Raw genomic sequence first — 19,508 nt, forward strand, 5'->3', positions numbered from 1 at the left:
ATTTTTATTATTGCGGTTTTATCTTAATTATTTACAGCATGACATATTTTATTTCATAAAATGTCACAGAGTTCTACAGAAACAAAAATCACATCAGAACATCAATGGCAGGCTAGTACAAAGAAATACAAGCTATATATTCAGTACAGCATGTCTGATTGTAGAATGTGAAGATCTGCTGTATTCAGTGCATCATGAAGTAGGAGAGCAGAGAACAGCAGAGGAACAGGAAGCTCTGGGTGACTCTCTGAGCCCCGTTACACAGGTTCCCCTCACAACATGAGATGCCCTCATAACTACTAACTGATGATGTGGCGTCACAAACTGATTTAGACGCACAGCCTTTTACAACAACTGACTGGCCTCCAAAAGTCCCTGATGAAAAGAAAGAAAACAATGGTTGATTCAATCTAAGCTGGTCATTGATATATTCAATTCAATTCAATTCAAATTTATTTGTATAGCGCTCCCGAGAAAACAGAAAAGCATATGGGAAATAATTAGCGTAGCTGCTGTTCGTAATATTAATGCATTCAATCTGATTCAACTGTAGTATAAAAGGTAAGTATTATGTGAATGCTTGGCTAAAGAGATGCGTCTTTAGTCTAGTTTTAAACTGGGACAGCGAGTCTGAGCCTCGAACAATATCAGGAAGGCCATTCCAGAGTTTAGGAGCTAAATGTGAAAACGCCCTCCCTCCTTTAGTGGACTTAGATATCCTAGGAATGACCAGAAGCCTCGAATTTAGTGATCTTAAAGAGCACGATGGATTGTAGGGCGATAGAAGTTCCGTTAAATACACAGCTAAACCATTTAGGGCTTTATAGGTCATTAGTAATACTTTGTAAATGATACGGAACTTTATAGGTAACCAGTGTAGAGACGATAGAATTGGTGTTATATGATCATATTTTCTTGATCTAGTAAGAACTCTAGCTGCTGCATTTTGGACTAACTGTAGCTTGTTTATTGAGGATGCAGGACAACCAGCTAATAAAGCATTACAGTAATCTAGTCTTGAGGTCATGAATGCATGAACTAACTTTTCTGCATCAGAAACTGATAGCATGTTACGTAGCTTAGCAATGTTTCTAAGGTGGAAAAAGGCTGTTCTTGTAACATATGAAATATGATTTTCAAAAGACAAGTTGCGGTCTAATATAACACCCAGGTCTTTTACTGTAGTGGATAAAGTAACAGGACACCCTTCTATATTAAAGTTGTATTGTAAGAGGTTTTGTGGGCAGTTTTTTGGACTAATAAGTAATACCTCCGTTTTATCTGAATTTAATAGCAGAAAATTACACGTCATCCAGTATTTTATATCTTTAACACACTCTGTCAATTTAGATAATTTATTATTTTCATCTGGTCGTGATGAAATATATAATTGAGTGTCATCAGCATAACAGTGGAAATTAATTCCATGTTTTCTTATAATATTACCAAGTGGCAGCATATATATTGAGAATAGCAGAGGGCCTAACACAGATCCTTGTGGCACTCCATAGTTTACTGACGTTATCTTCGATTTTTCCCCATTTAAACAGACAAAATGGTAACGGTATGATAAGTACGATCTGAACCAGTTTAATGCCTGTCCCTGAACACCAGTGTAGTTTTGTAGTCGATCTAAGAGTATTTTATGATCTATAGTAGAGATGCGCAGTTGGCGGTTACAGCCGCGGACTCCGCGGATAAACCGCGGATCGGGCGGATGACGTGACTAAAAATAATATTTGAATTAAATTCGGGCGGGTGGCGGGCGGTTGAACCAAACAAATGAAAAATATTATGTATACACCAATCAGCGGATGGCGGGCGGGTGCGGTTTTGAAAATTGGTCAAAAACGTTGGTGCGGATGGATGGCGGACGGATGTTGAGTTTTGTGATGCGGTTGCGGATGAAATAATAGCCCATCCGCGCATCTCTAATCTATAGTGTCGAACGCAGCGCTAAGATCGAGTAAAACTAGTATTGAGATACAGCCTTGGTCAGAAGCTAGAAGTAAATCATTTGTAATTTTAACGAGCGCAGTTTCTGTGCTATGATGCGGCCTGAATCCTGACTGAAATTTTTCATAGATATAATTTTCTTGCAAGAAAGAGCACAATTGAGCGGACACAACTTTTTCTAATATTTTAGACATAAATGGAAGATTTGAAATGGGTCTGTAATTTGCTAGATTATTATGATCTAATTGTGGTTTCTTAATAAGAGGTTTTATAACTGCCAACTTGAATATTCTTGGAACATGACCTAAAGATAAAGACGAGTTAATAATATTGAGGAGAGGCACTTCCACTACAGGTAACACTTCTTTCAGTAGTTTAGTGGGTATTGGATCTAATAAGCATGTTGTTGGTTTAGATGCAATGATAAGTTTATTTAGCTCTTCCTGTCCTATAGTTGTAAAGCAGTGTAGTTTAGCAGTGTAGTTTTTCTTGAGGGGCGATAAAAGATATATGTGATCTTTATCAAATGTTTAAACCTAAGACAGTTTAGAAGATAATGACTTTAATTTGTGTCCGTTTCCAGATCCTCACCTGTTGCTTTAATGCAGCGATCTTCAGTCCCTGAACAGCTCAATATGTTTGAGCAGGTCTGTCCATCACAAGAGAAACATTTCTTTCCATTGGGGATGTTAGAGGGATCTACAGGAGGAAAACAAGTATCCTTTTATTTCATTTTCTGTACAAAATATCTAATGAAACAACACTCTTTTTGCAGCTCCATTCAATCAGTTCATCACAGACAAACCACACCATGCTTTTTATTTTCTGATTGAATCTCTTATGGAAGTAAATTGAATGTTGAGTTTAAAGAAGATATTTGTATGATCACTGAAGTACAATACCTGGAGCATCTTGAGCGTTACACTGGTTCGTGTTACAGCAGGAAGAAGACAACTTTGAAATGCCGGGATTCATGGACCCACTTTGACAGTCAACTGCACAATCTTTAGTCTTCACTTTAGAAGTAATGTCACCTAAAATATGAATGATACAGGAAAGACCAGTTCAACTGCACATTAGTTTAATGGTAAATGTATTTATAAATGTCAAAATTTAGCATTTTCTAATTTCAAACAATTTTTTAAATACAAAATCATAAAATAAAATATCATAAATATATGTTGAATATTCCACCAAAAAAGGAGTAGCCGTTCTGTTGCAGCACCAGTAAATTAACAGTCTCCATCAGTCAAATAACTGTACATTTCAATACTATTGGACTTACCAGCTTGTGCCACTGCTGTTAAACTCTGACACTGAGATCCAATGGGACATGTTTTAACCGTGTGTTCTGCACAAGAACCCGTCAGACTCATGCATTCATAACAGCTGAGAGAATGTCCCTTAGGAATAAAACAGAGAGAAAGAGATATCAATGATCTGTATTTGTACCCAGTAACATCACAAACATTATTTGTCTTCGTACCTGCAGTGAAGAGAATGAACAGAAGAAAAACTGAGATTTGCAGATCCATATTCAATCAGGAGGTGAGTGAGATAATGTGTCTGTTTCAGTGCCATTTTATAGCTTATCAAAAGGGGAGGATCTTCATTAGAAAATGAAAGTTTAACACAGGTAGACATTTCTTGAAACAGAAACTTAATCTTAATGTACTTGTCAATTAAAGATAAAGGAAAGTTTAAGAATTGTAAGAAATGCATAGGTACTTGAACCAACCTTCTTAAAGTGATGGTTGACCCAAACATGGAAATTCTGTCATAATTTACTCATCCTCATGTCATTCAAAACCTGTATGAATTTCTTTCTTCTGTAGGACACAGAAGTATCTTCTTTTTTTCTGCAGATTTTTAGTCGGTTACACCACAGTAGAACCAACATAAAAAACATCTGACCTGTTTTATATATTCATTTTAAATGAGAAAGCTTCCATACTCAAGAGGATTATAAAACCGGTAACCACCACCACCTGTTCTCATTTCACTTCAGCTTTCTTTGCTGCTGCAAATTTGATTAACAAACACACTGTCACAGCAGCCAAAAAAGACAAAAGATATAATAAGAGTTAAGAGCCCAACTAATGGAAACACTAATCACTGTTATGGTGACTTCAAATGAAACACATTAGAGTTAAACCCGTTAATTCTCAATAAAAACTTTTGTAGACGTCTGACAGAAATAAAGTCAATCTGGTTAATATTAAGTGAAGCTGGTAATGCTGTTTGTGGAGTTGTTTAATCCTCCTCTGCTGAGATCTTCAGATATTTCATATCTTCTTTTATCTTCAGTTGATTTCATCTAAGGCTGTGTCTGAAGTCAGTTGTTGTTCTTGTGTTTCTGCTCGTGTCTTCTTTTCTTCAGTGATTCTGCTTGTTAACAGGCTTATTAAGGCTGAAATGACTCCATATTTATTATAAACAGATTTTGTGGCTCAGATAAGTTCCAGTTCTAGTTTATTTCTTTGCTCTTGGCTGACTTCTGGCATTGCTATGGCCTGCTTGTGGCCCAGATCTGGCAAACAAGAGTGAGCCACCCAAAGGCCGTCATTCCACACTGCATGTGGGCAAGATCATCTTTCCACGTGTGCCAGATATGGGCTGGATGTGGGCCGGATGTGGGACGTCACAATGTTGCTATGTGGGTAGCTTGCACATTCAGAATTTCCATATGCACATGTCTCCACTTTTGTATCACAGGAACCCGTCAAATCAGGGTTGCATGAGTAACACTTGAGAGAATATCCTTAAAGACAGAGAGAGACATTCAGTGGTCTCAGTGTACCAAATAATATATTTACTTGCTGTTTCTTGTACCTCCAGTGAGAAAAACGAAAAAAAGACCAACAGACACACGCAGATCCATCATGTATCAGGAACAGAATGAAATAACAATGTTATTTCCTTTTATGTCTGTTCAGAAAGGGGTGGGTTTAACGTGGAAACTTTGTGAAGTCCTACACAAACTTGACAAACTCAAACACACACAGTTAGTGTTTCTCCTCCAGAATAACTAATGATCAGTTTTAATTAATGGATGATAGTAATGTAAGTTAATGGTTTTAAATGAAAAGTAGAAAAGTTTCTCAAGACAAAAGTTTCAATGCTGTTCGTAGCTGGTTGTTTTAAAGGCATTGTGAGGCTCTTCTGGCTGGTTAATAGACATTTCTGATTTCTAACTGGATGATAGTTGTGGACACTTAATAATGTAGGCCTATATAATTTACATGTGTGGCTATTTCTGTAGTTAATGCTACACCGTTCCAGAGAACAGAATGTGTGCATTTTCCAAACCGTGTTTTGTGTCTTATCCTGAATCACTGAGGTACACCTATAATAAGTGTTTATATTGGGACCATTTTAAGGGCCATGCCGCTTTCTCCTTGTTTCCACAAGCGCTTGCGCTCCCGTAGCATCTGTCGTTGCTATGCAACCATTAACTGCGCTCTCCATGACATGATGACGAGGAAGTATCAGCAAAGGATTAATTGATTTCTAGCCCTTGCATTAGCTTTACTACTAACATATATTTATGGAGATGAGAAATAAAAACCCGCCCTGGGGTGTGTTTCCCAAAAGCATCGTTAGCCAAGTTCGCAAGTTCCGTCGTTATCAGCATAGTTCAACGAGTCAGTGTTTCCCGAAACCATCGTTCTAACGAACATTCGCAAGCAGCATCGCAAAGTTGTGTAGTTGGAACGACAGCTCTCGCCTGTGGTTATAAGCATAGTTTCTAGTTTGCATGACATGTGGACTTAATAAATCCTTATCTTGAGCAAAATAAGCAAGCTGGCATTCAGTACAACTACAACCTGTGTCTTTTATTTAGAATAGCCTACATACAAATGTCATTTACGTCTTTTAGTTTGTCAAGAGATTTAAAGCACCGTTTTTGAAGAGTGCGCATGTGCGAACGTGCTCTACTATGTAAGAACGAGCCTTTGATTGAATCTGGAAATAAAGCAAAATAACTGAGAAAAATGAGAAATAGTCCTCAGATGCCATGTCTGTAATTTATAGTAAAACATCTGTTAACATGTGTTAATTTGATATCAAACAGATTAATTAAAAGTTATTACTCCACCACGTGCGTTTTCCCACCAGCGGAGCTAGTTGATAGATTAAACTTTTGCCGTATCATTATGTTAAGCCCGCCTACCGACTCTATACACGATGTGATTTGCCTGACTAGAGTTTGGTTTTTCCAGCTCGTGGTGCGGACATGTTATCCAGAAACAAGGTCGACCCAGGGGAATGGTCTCTCCACCCGCAGGCGGCTCAGTTGATCTGGAACACCTTTGGCAAGGCAGAGGTCGACCTCTTTGCCTCAGAAGGCAACGCTCGCTGCCCAATATTCTTTTTGAAGAAAAAGGATGTGTTGGCCCACAAATGGCCCAACCTCCCCCTCTATGCGTTCCCTCCGGTCGCAATGCTCACACAGGTCATCGAGAGGATAAGAGAGAGCAAGTGTCCAATCCTTCTCATAACCCCGCTCTGGCTTTCCAGGACCTGGTTCCCAGAGCTGATGGAGCTGCTGAAATCAGCACCATGGCCCATACCGCTGAGGAAGGACCTCCTCACGCAGGCTAACGGGTCAATCTGGCATCCCCGCCCAGACCTGTGGGCCCTACACGTATGGCCCCTCAATGGGTACCCAGGGACCTCCCAGAGGGAGTCCAGAACACCATAAGAGAGACTAGAGCTCCATCTACGAGACGCTTCTATGCCTCGAAGTGGGCAGTGTTTACAAACTGGTGCACTGCTCGGGGTGTAGAACCAGCTGCATGTGAGTTACATCTAGTACTCTCTTTTCTACAGGAGCTGCTAGACGCGGGCAGGACCCCCTCCACGCTCAAAGTATACGTGGCAGCAATAGCAGCTTTCTACGCTCCCGTGGCTGGTCAATCCTTGGGAAAAAGCGATCTCATCATTTGCTTCCTTAAAGGGGCCAGAAGGCTTAAGCCGCCTCGGCCCGCCTCTGTCCCCTCCTGGGACCTATCTATGGTCCTCAGGGCCCTGAAGGGGCCCCCGTTTGAGCCGCTTCAGTCTACAGGTCTCAGGCCGCTCTCGCTTAAGACAGCCCTCCTGCTAGCACTGGCGTCATTCAAAAGAGTTGGTGACTTACAAGTGCTCTCCTCGAACGCATCATGCCTGGAGTTTGGACCCAACAACTCCAAGGTCATGCTCAGGCCAAGGCATGGCTATGTACCTAAGGCACTCTCAAACCCGTTCAGAGCCCAGGTTAATTCCCTATCTGCTCTTCCCTCATCCGAGGAAGATGAAAACTCGGGTCTGCTCTGCCCAGTCAGGGCTCTCAGAGTCTATTTGGAGCGTTCCGCAGCGTTCAGACAATCGGAGCAGCTCTTTGTATGCTTTGGCGGCCGGACCAAGGGTCGGCCAGTCACTAAGCAGAGGCTATCAAGATGGATAGTGGACGCTATCTCTCTAGCTTACACCAGGCATGGTTATGTGTGGGCCTGACGGGCCTAGGACCACCCACTTTTTTCAACAGGCCCACCCAAAACTTTTCTTCAAAAATAAAATAAACTTTTAATATATTTGAACTTTGTCAAGAATAATTAAAAATCGGCAAATAAGCTCATAATTTGTGTTAAAATAGTCTAAATGTTTAGTTTTCAAAGTTTCATAGTTTAAGACGTTTATTTAATCAAGCTCTAATTACGGCTCATTGTTGATCCTATGGGGCGAGGTGACGTTACCCAGCACCAGTCGAGTTTTCTAAACAATTTTAAAAAGCTGGTTATGTCTATTTTGATGTTTCTGCGCAAGTTCAGCAGACAGTGAGGTTCGGGATCGGATGTAGCTGTTAATCTTCGTGGATGACCGTGAATTGGCATTTTTCCCTGTTCAGGTTCTGGTCGCCCGTAACCTACAGGGGCAAGCTTGTGTTTCTGTATACTCCTTCATGGGGCCCGAGACTCTTCCCTGGCCCAGGCCCAGCTGGTGCAGCTGCACTGCGTTTTAAAATAAAGGCTTCAATATTCTCGAGAAAAGGAGTTTTCCCATAGCGTCTAGCTAGACGCAACACTCGTTCCCTATTCTTAGTGAACCGAGGTTACGTTAGTAACCGAATGCGTTCTTTGTCTTTCAACAGCCAAAGCAGGGGCTGGGGTCGGGGTTACCGTGACCAACAAGACGAACAGAAACTTGTGACCGCCATTTTTTAAATAGCAGCTAATCGAGCTAATAGCAGCTCAATTGTAATCTCCGTCTATGCAAGTTACAGCGACTTTGGAAAACTGGAAAAGGGGTATGTGTGAGCGCATGGTTTTGTGCTTGAGCCGTGCACTCTTCTGTCCAAGTGAATTGTCTTGTGTGTGGAGCGTGGTGTTTGGATCCCAATGTTTTGCCAAATTTTGACTCCTCCTAGTATTGGTAGTGTGATCTGTCTTGATGTGTGAGCGTGCGGTTTCGAGTTCTTCTGCCCACGTGTGTTGTTGTGTTCTGTGTAGCACGCGATTTGTGTTTACGCGGCTGGTGTTTTTTTTACTGGCATTGTGCTTTCGTGTTTTCATGTTTTTTGTGAACACGCATCAGTGTTCTTATTAGCTGTGTGTTCATGCAGTAGCATTGTTAACCAGCACACAACCCCACAAATGCATTGCTGACCAAGCAATTAAATCAGTTGATGACCGCTGTTGACCTCATTTATTAGGCCTACATATAAACACTGTTCACTGATCAATGTTTAGGCTTATATGTTAATAAGCCTAAATTAAATCTGCTCATCATTTAAAGCAATCATGTCTCTTCTTGGATTAAACTGCTCGATTCATGATTTTTAATGAATGTTTTGAAGCGTCAAAGTTATGGATTAATAGACTTTCAATGGAGGGACAGAAATCTCCCAGATTTAATTAAAATAGGCTATTTTCACATTTGTGTTCCAAAGTTGCACAAAAGTAATATAGGTTTGGAACGACATGAGGTTAAGGATATGATGGCATTTTCATCTTTGGGTGAACTAACAACCAAATCGACCAGCGCTATGATGCTGAGCCAGAGACAGACGCTCTCAGCGCTTCATTTAGGCTATCACAACTGTGCAGTTTTTTTCTCAACAACACCAACAATGTCTAGTTTAGGTTTAATTTAAATAGACATAATTCTAGCAGAAAATCCACATTTAGTTTGTAAAATACACACTGATGTCTATGGAAGCAGCAATTAAAACTCTTCTAATGTGACACCGTGTTTTATTCACGTCAGAAATATAGTGTAACTAAATAGCTAGTTTACTTTTAGTTATACTTCTTCTCTCAGTTAACCGGCCACTTACTGTCATGTCTTTCATCAGAAGTTGATCAATTTGCATGTTGTAAATTCGACAACTATGATTCTCTGCGCTGAAGAGCAAACTACAAGACGGCGCAGATCACCCGTTATCATCATGATCATTATAAAAGTGTTTAAAAGACAAAATACAATCACTAACACATATTTGAGAATAGGAATATAATATAGCCTATTACACAATAAGAAGACCATTGTTCAAGCTAAAACCAAGAGGTTTATTTTCTCATAGCTAAACGGACTCTAAACGGCCTACCAAAGTGAAGACAATTTTTGTTATGCAGTTTAAAGTAAAATAAATCTTTTTAAATACCTCACTTAAAATATTACTGTTAGGCGATTCAGAATAAAATGTTACACACATGATGGGGTGTGAGGGGCCTGAAATCCTGACTTTGCTTGGGGCCCCCAAAATGGTAAACCCGCCCCTCTGTTCATGTCTGGTTTTGTGTGCGCACATGGCTCTAGATAGTTTTCAATGACCATGTGCTTGTTTTTGTCATGTTTGGTGTGAGCACATTGTTCCTTGTGTTCTCCTGTTATTGTGTGACCCAGCCAGTCTTATTACTGAATATTGGTTAACTTGCCCCAACTATGTCCTCCCTCGTTACCTGCCTTGTTTGCTCCCTATTTATTCTAATGCTTGCAGTCCTGTGCCACATAATGTCTGCCTGTCAAAACTTCCTCTCTTTTCCAGCCGTAAGTCAAGTTGTTCATGTTGGTTATTTTTTATTAAAGAAATAGCCCATTTATCTGCATTACTGAGTCCTCGCCTCATCCCTTTACCCACAACCCTGACACCACCCCCTCATAAAGAAGAAATAATTGAGCCATTAAATGAATAGACTTCAAGTAAAGCAAGAGCAAAACAGATTAATCAAAATACAAATAATCAAAAAGAAGTTAGCACTCATAACAGTTGAGAGAGTGTCCTTTAGTATTAATACAGAGAGATCCAGTGATCAGGGGCCTGTTTCAATAAGGAGAAAACTTGAACTCTGAGTTGATTTATCCCGAGATGGAAAATTCTATGTTTTTGGTTTCAGAACAGCCGAATTGAATGAGTAGGTTGACTCAGAGTTCTCAGAGTTTTCACTTAACCTCCTTTCTGAAACGGGCCCCTGGCTTTGTACTCTGTATCATTGCAACACTATTTGTTTTTGTACCTGCAGTGAACAGAATGAAAAAGAAAAACTGAGATTTGCAGATCCATCTTTGATCAGGAGGGGAGTGAAGTAACATGACTGTCGCAGAGCTCATTTTACAGTCATTTTTCATGTAATGAAGGATAAATGGATATTTATAAATATTACTTTATGATATTTTAGGTATTTACCAGCTACATCTATACACTGATTCAGTTCTTCAGTATGACCTACATGTGCACATGCATGGGAACATCCTGGTTGAACAGAACAGACTTTTATTTACTCTAAAGTCATGACCGGATATGTGACTCAACCACAGAACCACCACAAAAAAACACACACACACAAGCACAGATGTGAAACACAAAAACTGTGATTTGCTATTGACATGAATTGCCATTTTATGAAATTAAATTAAATTAAAGATTGAAAAACTGAATTAAAATATTTGTGCCCCTATTATTTTTAAGATTCCTAATTTTGTTTTTGAGTTTCCTACAATAGGTTTACATACATCAAAGGTCAAAAAATACTTTTATTTTCTCTTAATATACATAGCACATTTAGAACATTTAGTGGTCATTCTGTGAGGAAGTGCAGCTGTCTCCGTCACTCCCAGGATGCAGTGCGAAGAGAGTCTGTCCTCACGAGAGAGCCAGGTCTGTCTACGCTGGCCCGTCTCTCTACGGGGGGGTGTGTGTGTGTGTGTGTGTGTGTGTGTGTGTGTGTGTGTGTGTGTGTGTGTGTGTGTGTGTGTGTGTGTGTGTGTGTGTGTGTGTGTGTGTGTGTGTGTGTGTGTGTGTGTGTGTGTGTGTGTGTGTGTGTGTGTGTGTGTGTGTGTGTGCGTGCGTGCGTGCGTGCGTGCGTGCGTGCGTGCGTGCGTGCGTGCGTGCGTGCGTGCGTGCGTGCGTGCGTGCGTGCGTGCGTGCGTGCGTGCGTGCGTGCGTGCGTGCGTGCGTGCGTGCGTGCGTGCGTGCGTGCGTGCGTGCGTGCGTGCGTGCGTGCGTGCGTGCGTGCGTGCGTGCGTGCGTGCGTGCGTGCGTGCGTGCGTGCGTGCGTGCGTGCGTGCGTGCGCGCGCGTGCGTGCGTGTGAGCTCATTCAGTCTCAGCACCAGCTGGCACAGGGGACTCCTCGTTGTGTGTGTGTGAGAGAGTGTGTGAGAGCTCAGTCAGTCTCAGCATCAGCTGGCACAGGGAACTCCTCGTTACGCTCAGCTCTTGGTGTTTTAGGGCTTTGTAATGGTATGTGTTGGGGTCGCTTGTTTTTAGGTGTTTCCAGAATTTGATGGCTCTTTTTTGGATGTTTAGAAGAAGAGGGTATTGGCCTAATTCTGCCCTGCATCCGTTGTTTGGTGTTTTTCTTTGGACTTTAAGTATTCTTTTACAGAAATCTAAAAGTTTCAATCGGATATTTTTTCCAATTTAAAAAAACTAATTTTATAGAAGGACCCCACACTTCACTGCCATATAAAATAATTGGTTCAATTATTGATTTGAAATGTTTGAGCCAAATTTTGATTGGGATGTAAAAAGCATAAAAAGCCCTTTGAGCTTTCTCTATCAGTTCATTCACAGCCAAAGTAAAGCTACCAGTTGGAGTTATTTTCAGGCCGAGGTAAGTGTATGTTTTTGTGCTCTCGATGGTTCTGTGTGATAGTTTGAATGTGTGTGTTGGTCCCTGAGATCTGGAGCGTTTCTGGAACATCATTACTCTAGTTTTCTGGAGGACGGTCAGGGCCCAGGACTGTAATCCTCCAGCAGATTCAGGCTATCCTGAAGCCCCTCTTTAGTGGGCGACAGGAGAACCAGGTCATCTGCGTAGAGAAGACACTTTATCTCTGTGTCGTGTAGAGTGAGACCTTGAATAGGAGCATGTTCTAATGTATCGGCCAATTAGTTGATGTAAATGTTGAAGAGGGTGGGGATTAAACTGCAGTGTCACTCCGCGCCCCTGGGGGAAAAATTTGGTTCTTTGATTTCCAATTTTATCAGCGCATTGGCTGGCTGTGTACATTGATTTGATCAAATCATAGAACTTCCCCCCTATTCCACTGGCGATAAGTTTTAGGTATAATCCTTCATGCCAGATTTAATTAAACGCTTTCTTGAAATCAGTGAAACAACCAAAAATGTGTCCTTTGTTTTGATGTACATATTTGTCAATTAGTGTTTGTAATGTAAAAATGTGATCTGATGTGCGACTTTTTGGAAGAAAGCCAAGCCAGTCTCTCTAAATCCCTCCTTTCCGCGAGCCTGCTCTGCTCTGATTGGCCAGATTTGGCCCAGTCTGTTGTAATTGGTCTAAGCACTCATTATCATAACTGAACTTCAGCTCTGTAAGGTTACACACTGTAAAGAAAGTAATGATGGAGTCAAATTTACCATATCAATCCGAGCGCGGGTCTGATAATGAAACATTGAAAGGAACTAGTTATTCAACCTTTATCTTTACTCAAAAGTAAAAACAGACATTAATGTATCTGTGTTAATGGACACAGGTTTAGGTAATAGTGGCCCACAGTTGATTGAAGAACTATTTCAATAAGACACTGAAGGATCAAAATTTAAGAATATGTTTAAGATCTGCTGATCTTACTTCCTTACATAACATCATATGAAAAACTAAGGTGAATTACACTGTATTGGGCATTCAAGGTGAACATGATGGCATCAATTTACTGATCAGAAGTCAGCTTTAAGTCGGCTGTCTAAACAGTGTAATAGTCAGGGGTTTTGTTAGTCTTTGATCTTCCAACTAAGAGTTGAACTGTGTGTGAATGTTACATAGTCTTAGTTCTCGTGACCATTTGTTGTGTATATCATTTGGGGGGGGTATACCATTGTCTCAGTTGGGGGCAATTGCCTCTATTGTCTTTAGATGATTAGATTTAGTGGTTACCTCTAAGGCTGTGTGTATGTTTAGCACCTTTAAGGACAGCCCACTGAAAGGCCTATAAAGAAACGATGTAAAGTATGTTAGCCAGACTGATTTGGGAAGAACTGCAGCCGCGTCAACGCGAAGTCCTCAATAAAGAATAACTTTGTTTGAACGTGATCCCCAACGTCTCCTGGTTTCTTGCTTCAACGAAGAAAAAGTTTTCAACAACACCCAATATGACCCATCTTTCAAGAGCAAGCGTTTTGCGAATCATAACTTGCAGGTTTGGAATGACACGAGGGAGAGAAATTCAGAATTTAATTTTTTTTTTTTGCTGAACTACCCTTACTAATTGAATAGGCAAAAGCACATTTTTATGATTTGTGGATGATTTGTTTCCAAATGAAAAACCCATTTCTCTTACTCAAAGTATCTCTTTTTCTGTGTATGAAAGAAATGTTGATTTTTGATTATTTTATGAATAATTATTTGGCTATGAAGACAATCTGATTTAATGATGATGATGATTTGTTTCACATTTGTTTATTAAAATGCATATTTTTGAGTTCCTCAAATCATGATACAAAGATCAGCAGAGCAACAAACCAGCTTTATTCAGTAAAGTACAGCAATGCATCAGAATGTTTATCATATTCGCTGGTGTTTGCTGTAGAATCTGAAGAGCAGAATCTGGATTCACTGAAACAGGAAGTAGAAGAGCAGAGGAGAGAAGAGCAGGAGGAAGCTTCCCTTATACATTCCATCTAAAAAACATGATACAGAAATGAGGATTAATTATACTACTAGTATTACTACTAATGGTAAATAAAATTGCATGTTGTGAGAAAAGAAAACTGTTAGCTGAATACAAGTAAAAGTAAATTTTCCCACAGATAAATAAAGCCCAATACCTGATGCATTGCAAAGGTCAGTGTCACAGCAATCGATAGACACCATCACTCCATTTATCATGTGGGTCCCTGGTTTACAATAAGGTAGACACCCTTTAGATGTGACAGACACCTTATTGTAACCTGCAAAAAAGACAAACTTCCTATAATAGGCCGCTAAAAAAACAATCCCGGAAATCATGTTCCTCTTACAATAGACAAATAATTGGAGTTATGTGATGAGATTAACATATATACTTCTACTTCATATGATCACTTTCAGTAAATTTCCACTTCATACTGGACTGACCATATGATTTTTCCCCTGTATAGGTTACACATTCAGAATTTCCATAAGGACATGTCTCCACTTTCGCATCACAGGAACCCGTCAAAGCAGGGTCGCACGAGTAACACCTGAGAGAATAGCCTTAAAAACAGAGAGAGACATTCAGTGACCTCAGTGTACCAAATAATACATTCAATACTTGCTGTTTAAAAACGAAAAGAAGAACAACAGACACACACAGATCCATCATGTATCAAGAACATAATGAAATAACAGTGTTTCCATTCCTTTTATGTCTGTTCAGAAAGGGGTGGGTTTAACAAGGAAACTGTGTGAAGTCCTACACAAACTTGACAAACTCAAACACACACAGTTAGTGTTTCTCCTCCAGAATAACTAATGATCAGTTTTAATTAATGGATGATAGTAATATAAGTTAATGGTTTTAAATCAAAACTAGAAAACTTCTTACATTTGTTATTTTAACAGAACTGAGAGACGACTTCCTAGAGGAGGGAGAGAAAGTATTTTATCAGAAGACTAAGAAACTGCTCTAGAATGGCAAATATGGTCATTGCCAGTAGGCGTAGATGTGAGAGATGTGTTGTTGTGTTTTTGTTGCTACATAGTTTTGCATGTTTAAATGTTGCTATGTCTATTTTGTTGCGACATAGAGTTTTGAGGGGAAAAAAGGTAACACTTTAGGGTCCAATATTAATGACTTATTAGCATATTACTAATATTGGCTATTAAGTAATTATAAAGCACATATTAATGCCTTATTATTTATTGTTATTATTATTCACATATTAATTCTGCATGAGCATATTCTACATCCCTTAATCCTAATACCCAAACTTAACAACTAATTACTATTAATAAGCAGAAATTTGGAGTTTATTGAGGAAAAAAAGTCATAGTTAATTGTTTGTTAATGAGAATTGGATCCTAATTTAAAGTGTGACCAAAAAAGAAAAGAAATAAATAATCCCTAAAGACTTTATCCCTGTTATTTTCTCTGTTAGTCAGTCTATGCAGATAACTAATTTTAAACTGTTACCTGCAAGAGAAGAGAAACACCAGTGTGTTGTGTGTGTGTGTGTGTGTGTGTGTGTGTGTGTGTGTGTGTGTGTGTGTGTGTGTGTGTGTGTGTGTGTGTGTGTGTGTGTGTGTGTGTGTGTGTGTGTGTGTGTGTGTGTGTGTGTGTGTGTGTGTGTGTGCGGAGTGCGTGTGGTGTGTAAGTAGGACAAACATGATGCTTCTTGTATGCCTCTTCTGCATATGTAAATGTGAATAGTTTTGATTTATGGCCATATTTTTACAAAACAGATTAAGAAGAAGCATATATATTTGTGCATTTAATGCATGCATTTATAGGAGCTCTTCATATATTTGTAGCTTGGATTGTGGGTTAGGATGCACTTTCTGAGAAGAATACAAATAGAGTGGTCTTCTGAAATGAAAATGTCGCTATTTGGTTTTGGTTTTTCTTCTTTTAATCCTGGGTTCGGTTTCTGAGTAATGCTCATTGGTGGGTTGTGGGCTAAAATCGCTTTGAAAACACCCGACGAAAAGCAAAAACAAAGGTACCAACATAAACTTGTCTTATTAGGAGTATAAATTCGTTTCCACATTTCAGGTTTAAGCATATACCGGTGTTGACCGAACTGCCATCTGCACTGTAGTCGAGTTCCACATCCAGCACCTCCTGGTCATGGATGGTTTTGGATGCGTTCTCCTCTTCCTCGTGGTCGCTCTCTTCATCTTCAAAAAACATGATAAAGAAATTAGTATTAATTATACTACTAGTATTACTGCTAATGGTAAATAAAAGTGCATGTTGATTGTTGATTCATTTCGTCACAAGCATTTGACTAATTCAAAAACGTCTTTTCACAATGTCCTGCTTTGCACTATTCTTGACTACTCTTTACATTTGATATAGTGCTCCTGAACAATCACGTGTTTGAATTATTATAATAATTGTTGTGGAAAAAGAAAACTGTTAGTTGAATACATGTAAATGTAAATTTACCCACAGACAAATAAAGCACAATACCTGCTGGATTGCAAAGGTCAGTGTCACAGCAACTGATAGACACCATCACTCCATTTATCAGTTGGGTCCCTGGTTTACAATAAGGTAGACACCCTTTATATGTGACAGACACCGTTCTGTAACCTGCAAAAAAGATAAACTTCCTATAATAGGCCGCTAAAAAAACAATCCCGGAAATCATGTTCCTCTTACAATAGACAAATAATTGGAGTTATGTGATGAGATTAACATATATACTTCTACTTCATATGATCACTTTCAGTAAATTTCCACTTCATACTGGACTGACCAACTGATGTTTTCCCTGTATAGGTTACACATTCAGAATTTCCATAAGGACATGTCTCCACTTTCGCATCACAGGAACCCATCAAATCAGGTTTGCACGAGTAACACCTGAGAGAATAGCCTTAAAAACAGAGAGAGACATTCAGTGACCTCAGTGTACCAAATAATACATTCAATACTTGCTGTTTCTTGTACCTCCAGTGAGAAAAACGAAAAGAAGAACAACAGACACACGCAGATCCATCATGTGAACAGAATGAAATAACAATGTTTCCGTTCCTTTTATGTCTGTTCAGAAAGGGGTGGGTTTAACGTGGAAACTTAAGTCCTACACAAACTTGACAAACTCAAACACACACAGTTAATGTTTCTCCTCCAGAATAACTATGATCTTTTTTAATTAATGGATGATAATGTAAGTTTTGGTTTTAAATGAAAAGTATAAAGGTTCTCAAGACAAAAGTTTCAATGCTGTTTGTAGCTGGTTGTTATAAAGGCATTGTGAGGCTCTTCTGGCTGGTTAATAGACATTTCTGATTTCTGGCTGATAGATGTGGACACTTAATAGTGTACATAATTTACATGTGTGGCTATTTCTGTAGTTAATGCTACGGCGTTCCAGAGATCTTTTCTCTTTCACGAGTTAATAATGTAATAATGTTAATGTTTTAAAAAAAATTCAATCTATTGTTGATCATAACATTAACTGTATATTGTGTGTAATTTAAACTGAAATATGTTAATATTTATTTATTTGTTTGTTTATTTTTAAAAGTTTTAGTAACATGAATGCTTTGAAAACTGGGTGATTTCTGGTTCCCATCATGCTTTGCATGGGACTGGCCAAGGAGAATAAATGTTGAAATTGTTCATTTATGTTTTAATGTGTTTTTTTAGTAAAAGGAAAGACCTGTTAGTGTGTCATGCTGTTGTTTGGCGTTTTAAAGAGTTTCTGTTTCTGTGTTGGATTTTGTGGTTATCATTGAAGAGTGGTACTTGTTAGCATATTACTAAATATTGGCTGTTAAGTAATGTTAGTCAGTCTATGCAGATCATTATTTTCAAACTGTTACTTGCAAAAAGAGAAGAGAAACACCAACGTGTGTGTGTGTGTGTGTGTGTGTGTGTGTGTGTGTGTGTGTGTGTGTGTGTGTGTGCATGCGTGCGTGCGTGCGTGCGTGTGTGTGTGTGTGTGTGTGTGTGTGTGTGTGTGTGTGTGTGTGTGTGTGTGTGTGTGTGTGTGTGTGTGTGTGTAAGTAGGACAAACATGATGCTTCCTGTGCTCTTCTGCATTTGTAAATGTGAACATTTTTGATTTATGGCCATATTGTTACAAAACGCACAAAGAAGCATAATATATTTGTGCATTTAATGCATGCATTTAATAGGAGCTCTTCATATATTTGTAGCTTGGATTGTGGGATGCACTTTCTGAGAAGTATACAAATGGCATGGCATGAGTGGTCTTCTGAAATGAAAATGTCACCTATTTGTTTTTTCTTCTTTTAGTCCTGGGTTCTGTTTCTGAGTAATGCTCATTGTGGGCTGGGGTTTTACATGAAGATGAACACTACACCAACCACATAAATCAACACAGTGACAAATATCTTACATGGTTCATGAAATGTACATGCTAGTTAAGTTAGATTTAACACATGCTATGCTAGCTGTTCATTTGAACTGAAATATATCAAATTAAATGGTTTCAACTCAATGATGTTGAAATCACTCTTAATTTTTTTGAGTAATCAACTTAAAACATGGTATTTATGAAACAATTTAAGTTCCTCTAACAACTCAATAAAGATTGTTATAAAAAAAAATACTCAAAAAGATTAATGCAAACTTGCGTTAATGTTATTTTATTTATTTTTTATTTTTTTGATAAAGAGAGAGAGAACAGGGGCCTGTACCATGAAGGTAGCTGGACAAACTCGGGGTTACAGGATTGGTTTTGAGTTGACAAATCCAAACCGATGCGATCAGGCTTTATTGGTACCACGATGCAGCTCATCAACTTTCTCTGTCAACTCAGGCTTTGATCTTTAAGCTATGATTACTCCACGCGCGCGTGCACATAAAAGAGTGACGTCGACACTGAACAGCCAATCGCGGGTAGTAGAGCGAGAGCGTTATATTTTTCCGCGGAGGAGCAAGAGATAATTATTCAGAATTACGATGAATTTAAATATGTAGGCCTATTTCAAGCTCGAAACAATACGGTCTCTGCTGCCAAAGCAAGAGAAGACTGTTGGAGAAAGATTGCTGATTGTTAATGTGTAAGTTAAACAAATACGTTCTATATTTATGTAAAATTATGTATATGTATGTGTAGCCTATATGTTTACTATACCCTATAGCCTATTTGTATAATATATAAAAAAGGTACACGTATGTACTAAGAAAGATTAATATTCCTTGATTTTTAGATGCAACCCCAACTCCAAATGTTCTTGGCAGCAGATAAAGACAAAATATAAAAATAACAATTCAAAGTGGTGAGTATTTACCACAACCTTTTATTACTTTTGTGAACATTTAATCACAAGCACTTGTTTGCAGCAAACAGAAATAAAGAGTTAAATTCAGAAAACCAGAATACACTGTGGAGGAGGAGTTGGCTCTTAGTAGGCAAGGGGCGGCCGATTATGGATGGGATTAGAGGTGCTGT

At 39.1% G+C, this 19,508-nt stretch overlaps 1 protein-coding gene and 1 long non-coding RNA gene across 2 annotated transcripts; both read right to left on the bottom strand.

Annotated features, from left to right (window-relative positions):
- Positions 1 to 329: 329 nt before the first annotated feature.
- On the bottom strand, positions 330 to 2,991 carry LOC311276737. The gene is made up of 3 exons (XR_014625123.1): positions 2,859 to 2,991; positions 2,548 to 2,655; positions 330 to 375 (listed from the first exon to the last, which is right to left on the bottom strand). It is a non-coding gene; the product is annotated as an uncharacterized lncRNA (long non-coding RNA).
- A 10,171-nt stretch (positions 2,992 to 13,162) lies between these two features.
- Positions 13,163 to 17,448, bottom strand: LOC311277788 (uncharacterized protein). The gene is made up of 7 exons (XM_084388210.1): positions 17,033 to 17,448; positions 16,839 to 16,958; positions 16,550 to 16,672; positions 16,144 to 16,254; positions 14,512 to 14,631; positions 14,223 to 14,345; positions 13,163 to 14,075 (listed from the first exon to the last, which is right to left on the bottom strand). Exons 1-7 carry the CDS (start codon positions 17,082 to 17,084, stop codon positions 14,008 to 14,010), a joined length of 717 nt encoding a protein of 238 aa, XP_084244336.1. The 5' UTR covers positions 17,085 to 17,448; the 3' UTR covers positions 13,163 to 14,007.
- Positions 17,449 to 19,508: the final 2,060 nt, after the last annotated feature.

Source organism: Rutilus rutilus (assembly GCF_951802725.1).
Source record: "Rutilus rutilus genome assembly, chromosome: 18".
NCBI classification, from domain to species: Eukaryota; Metazoa; Chordata; class Actinopteri; order Cypriniformes; family Leuciscidae; genus Rutilus; species Rutilus rutilus.

Bases quoted from the DNA above. Each gene is read 5' to 3' on its own strand.
- LOC311277788 (XM_084388210.1), bottom strand. From the start codon at position 17,084: ATGATGGATCTGCGTGTGTCTGTTGTTCTTCTTTTCGTTTTTCTCACT. The intron at 16,255-16,549 runs GTATTGTGCTTT...TGTTTTTTGAAG, and splicing joins TGACCTTTGCAATCCAGCAG to ATGAAGAGAGCGACCACGAG. The intron at 14,076-14,222 runs GTATTGGGCTTT...CATGTTTTTTAG, and splicing joins TGACCTTTGCAATGCATCAG to ATGGAATGTATAAGGGAAGC.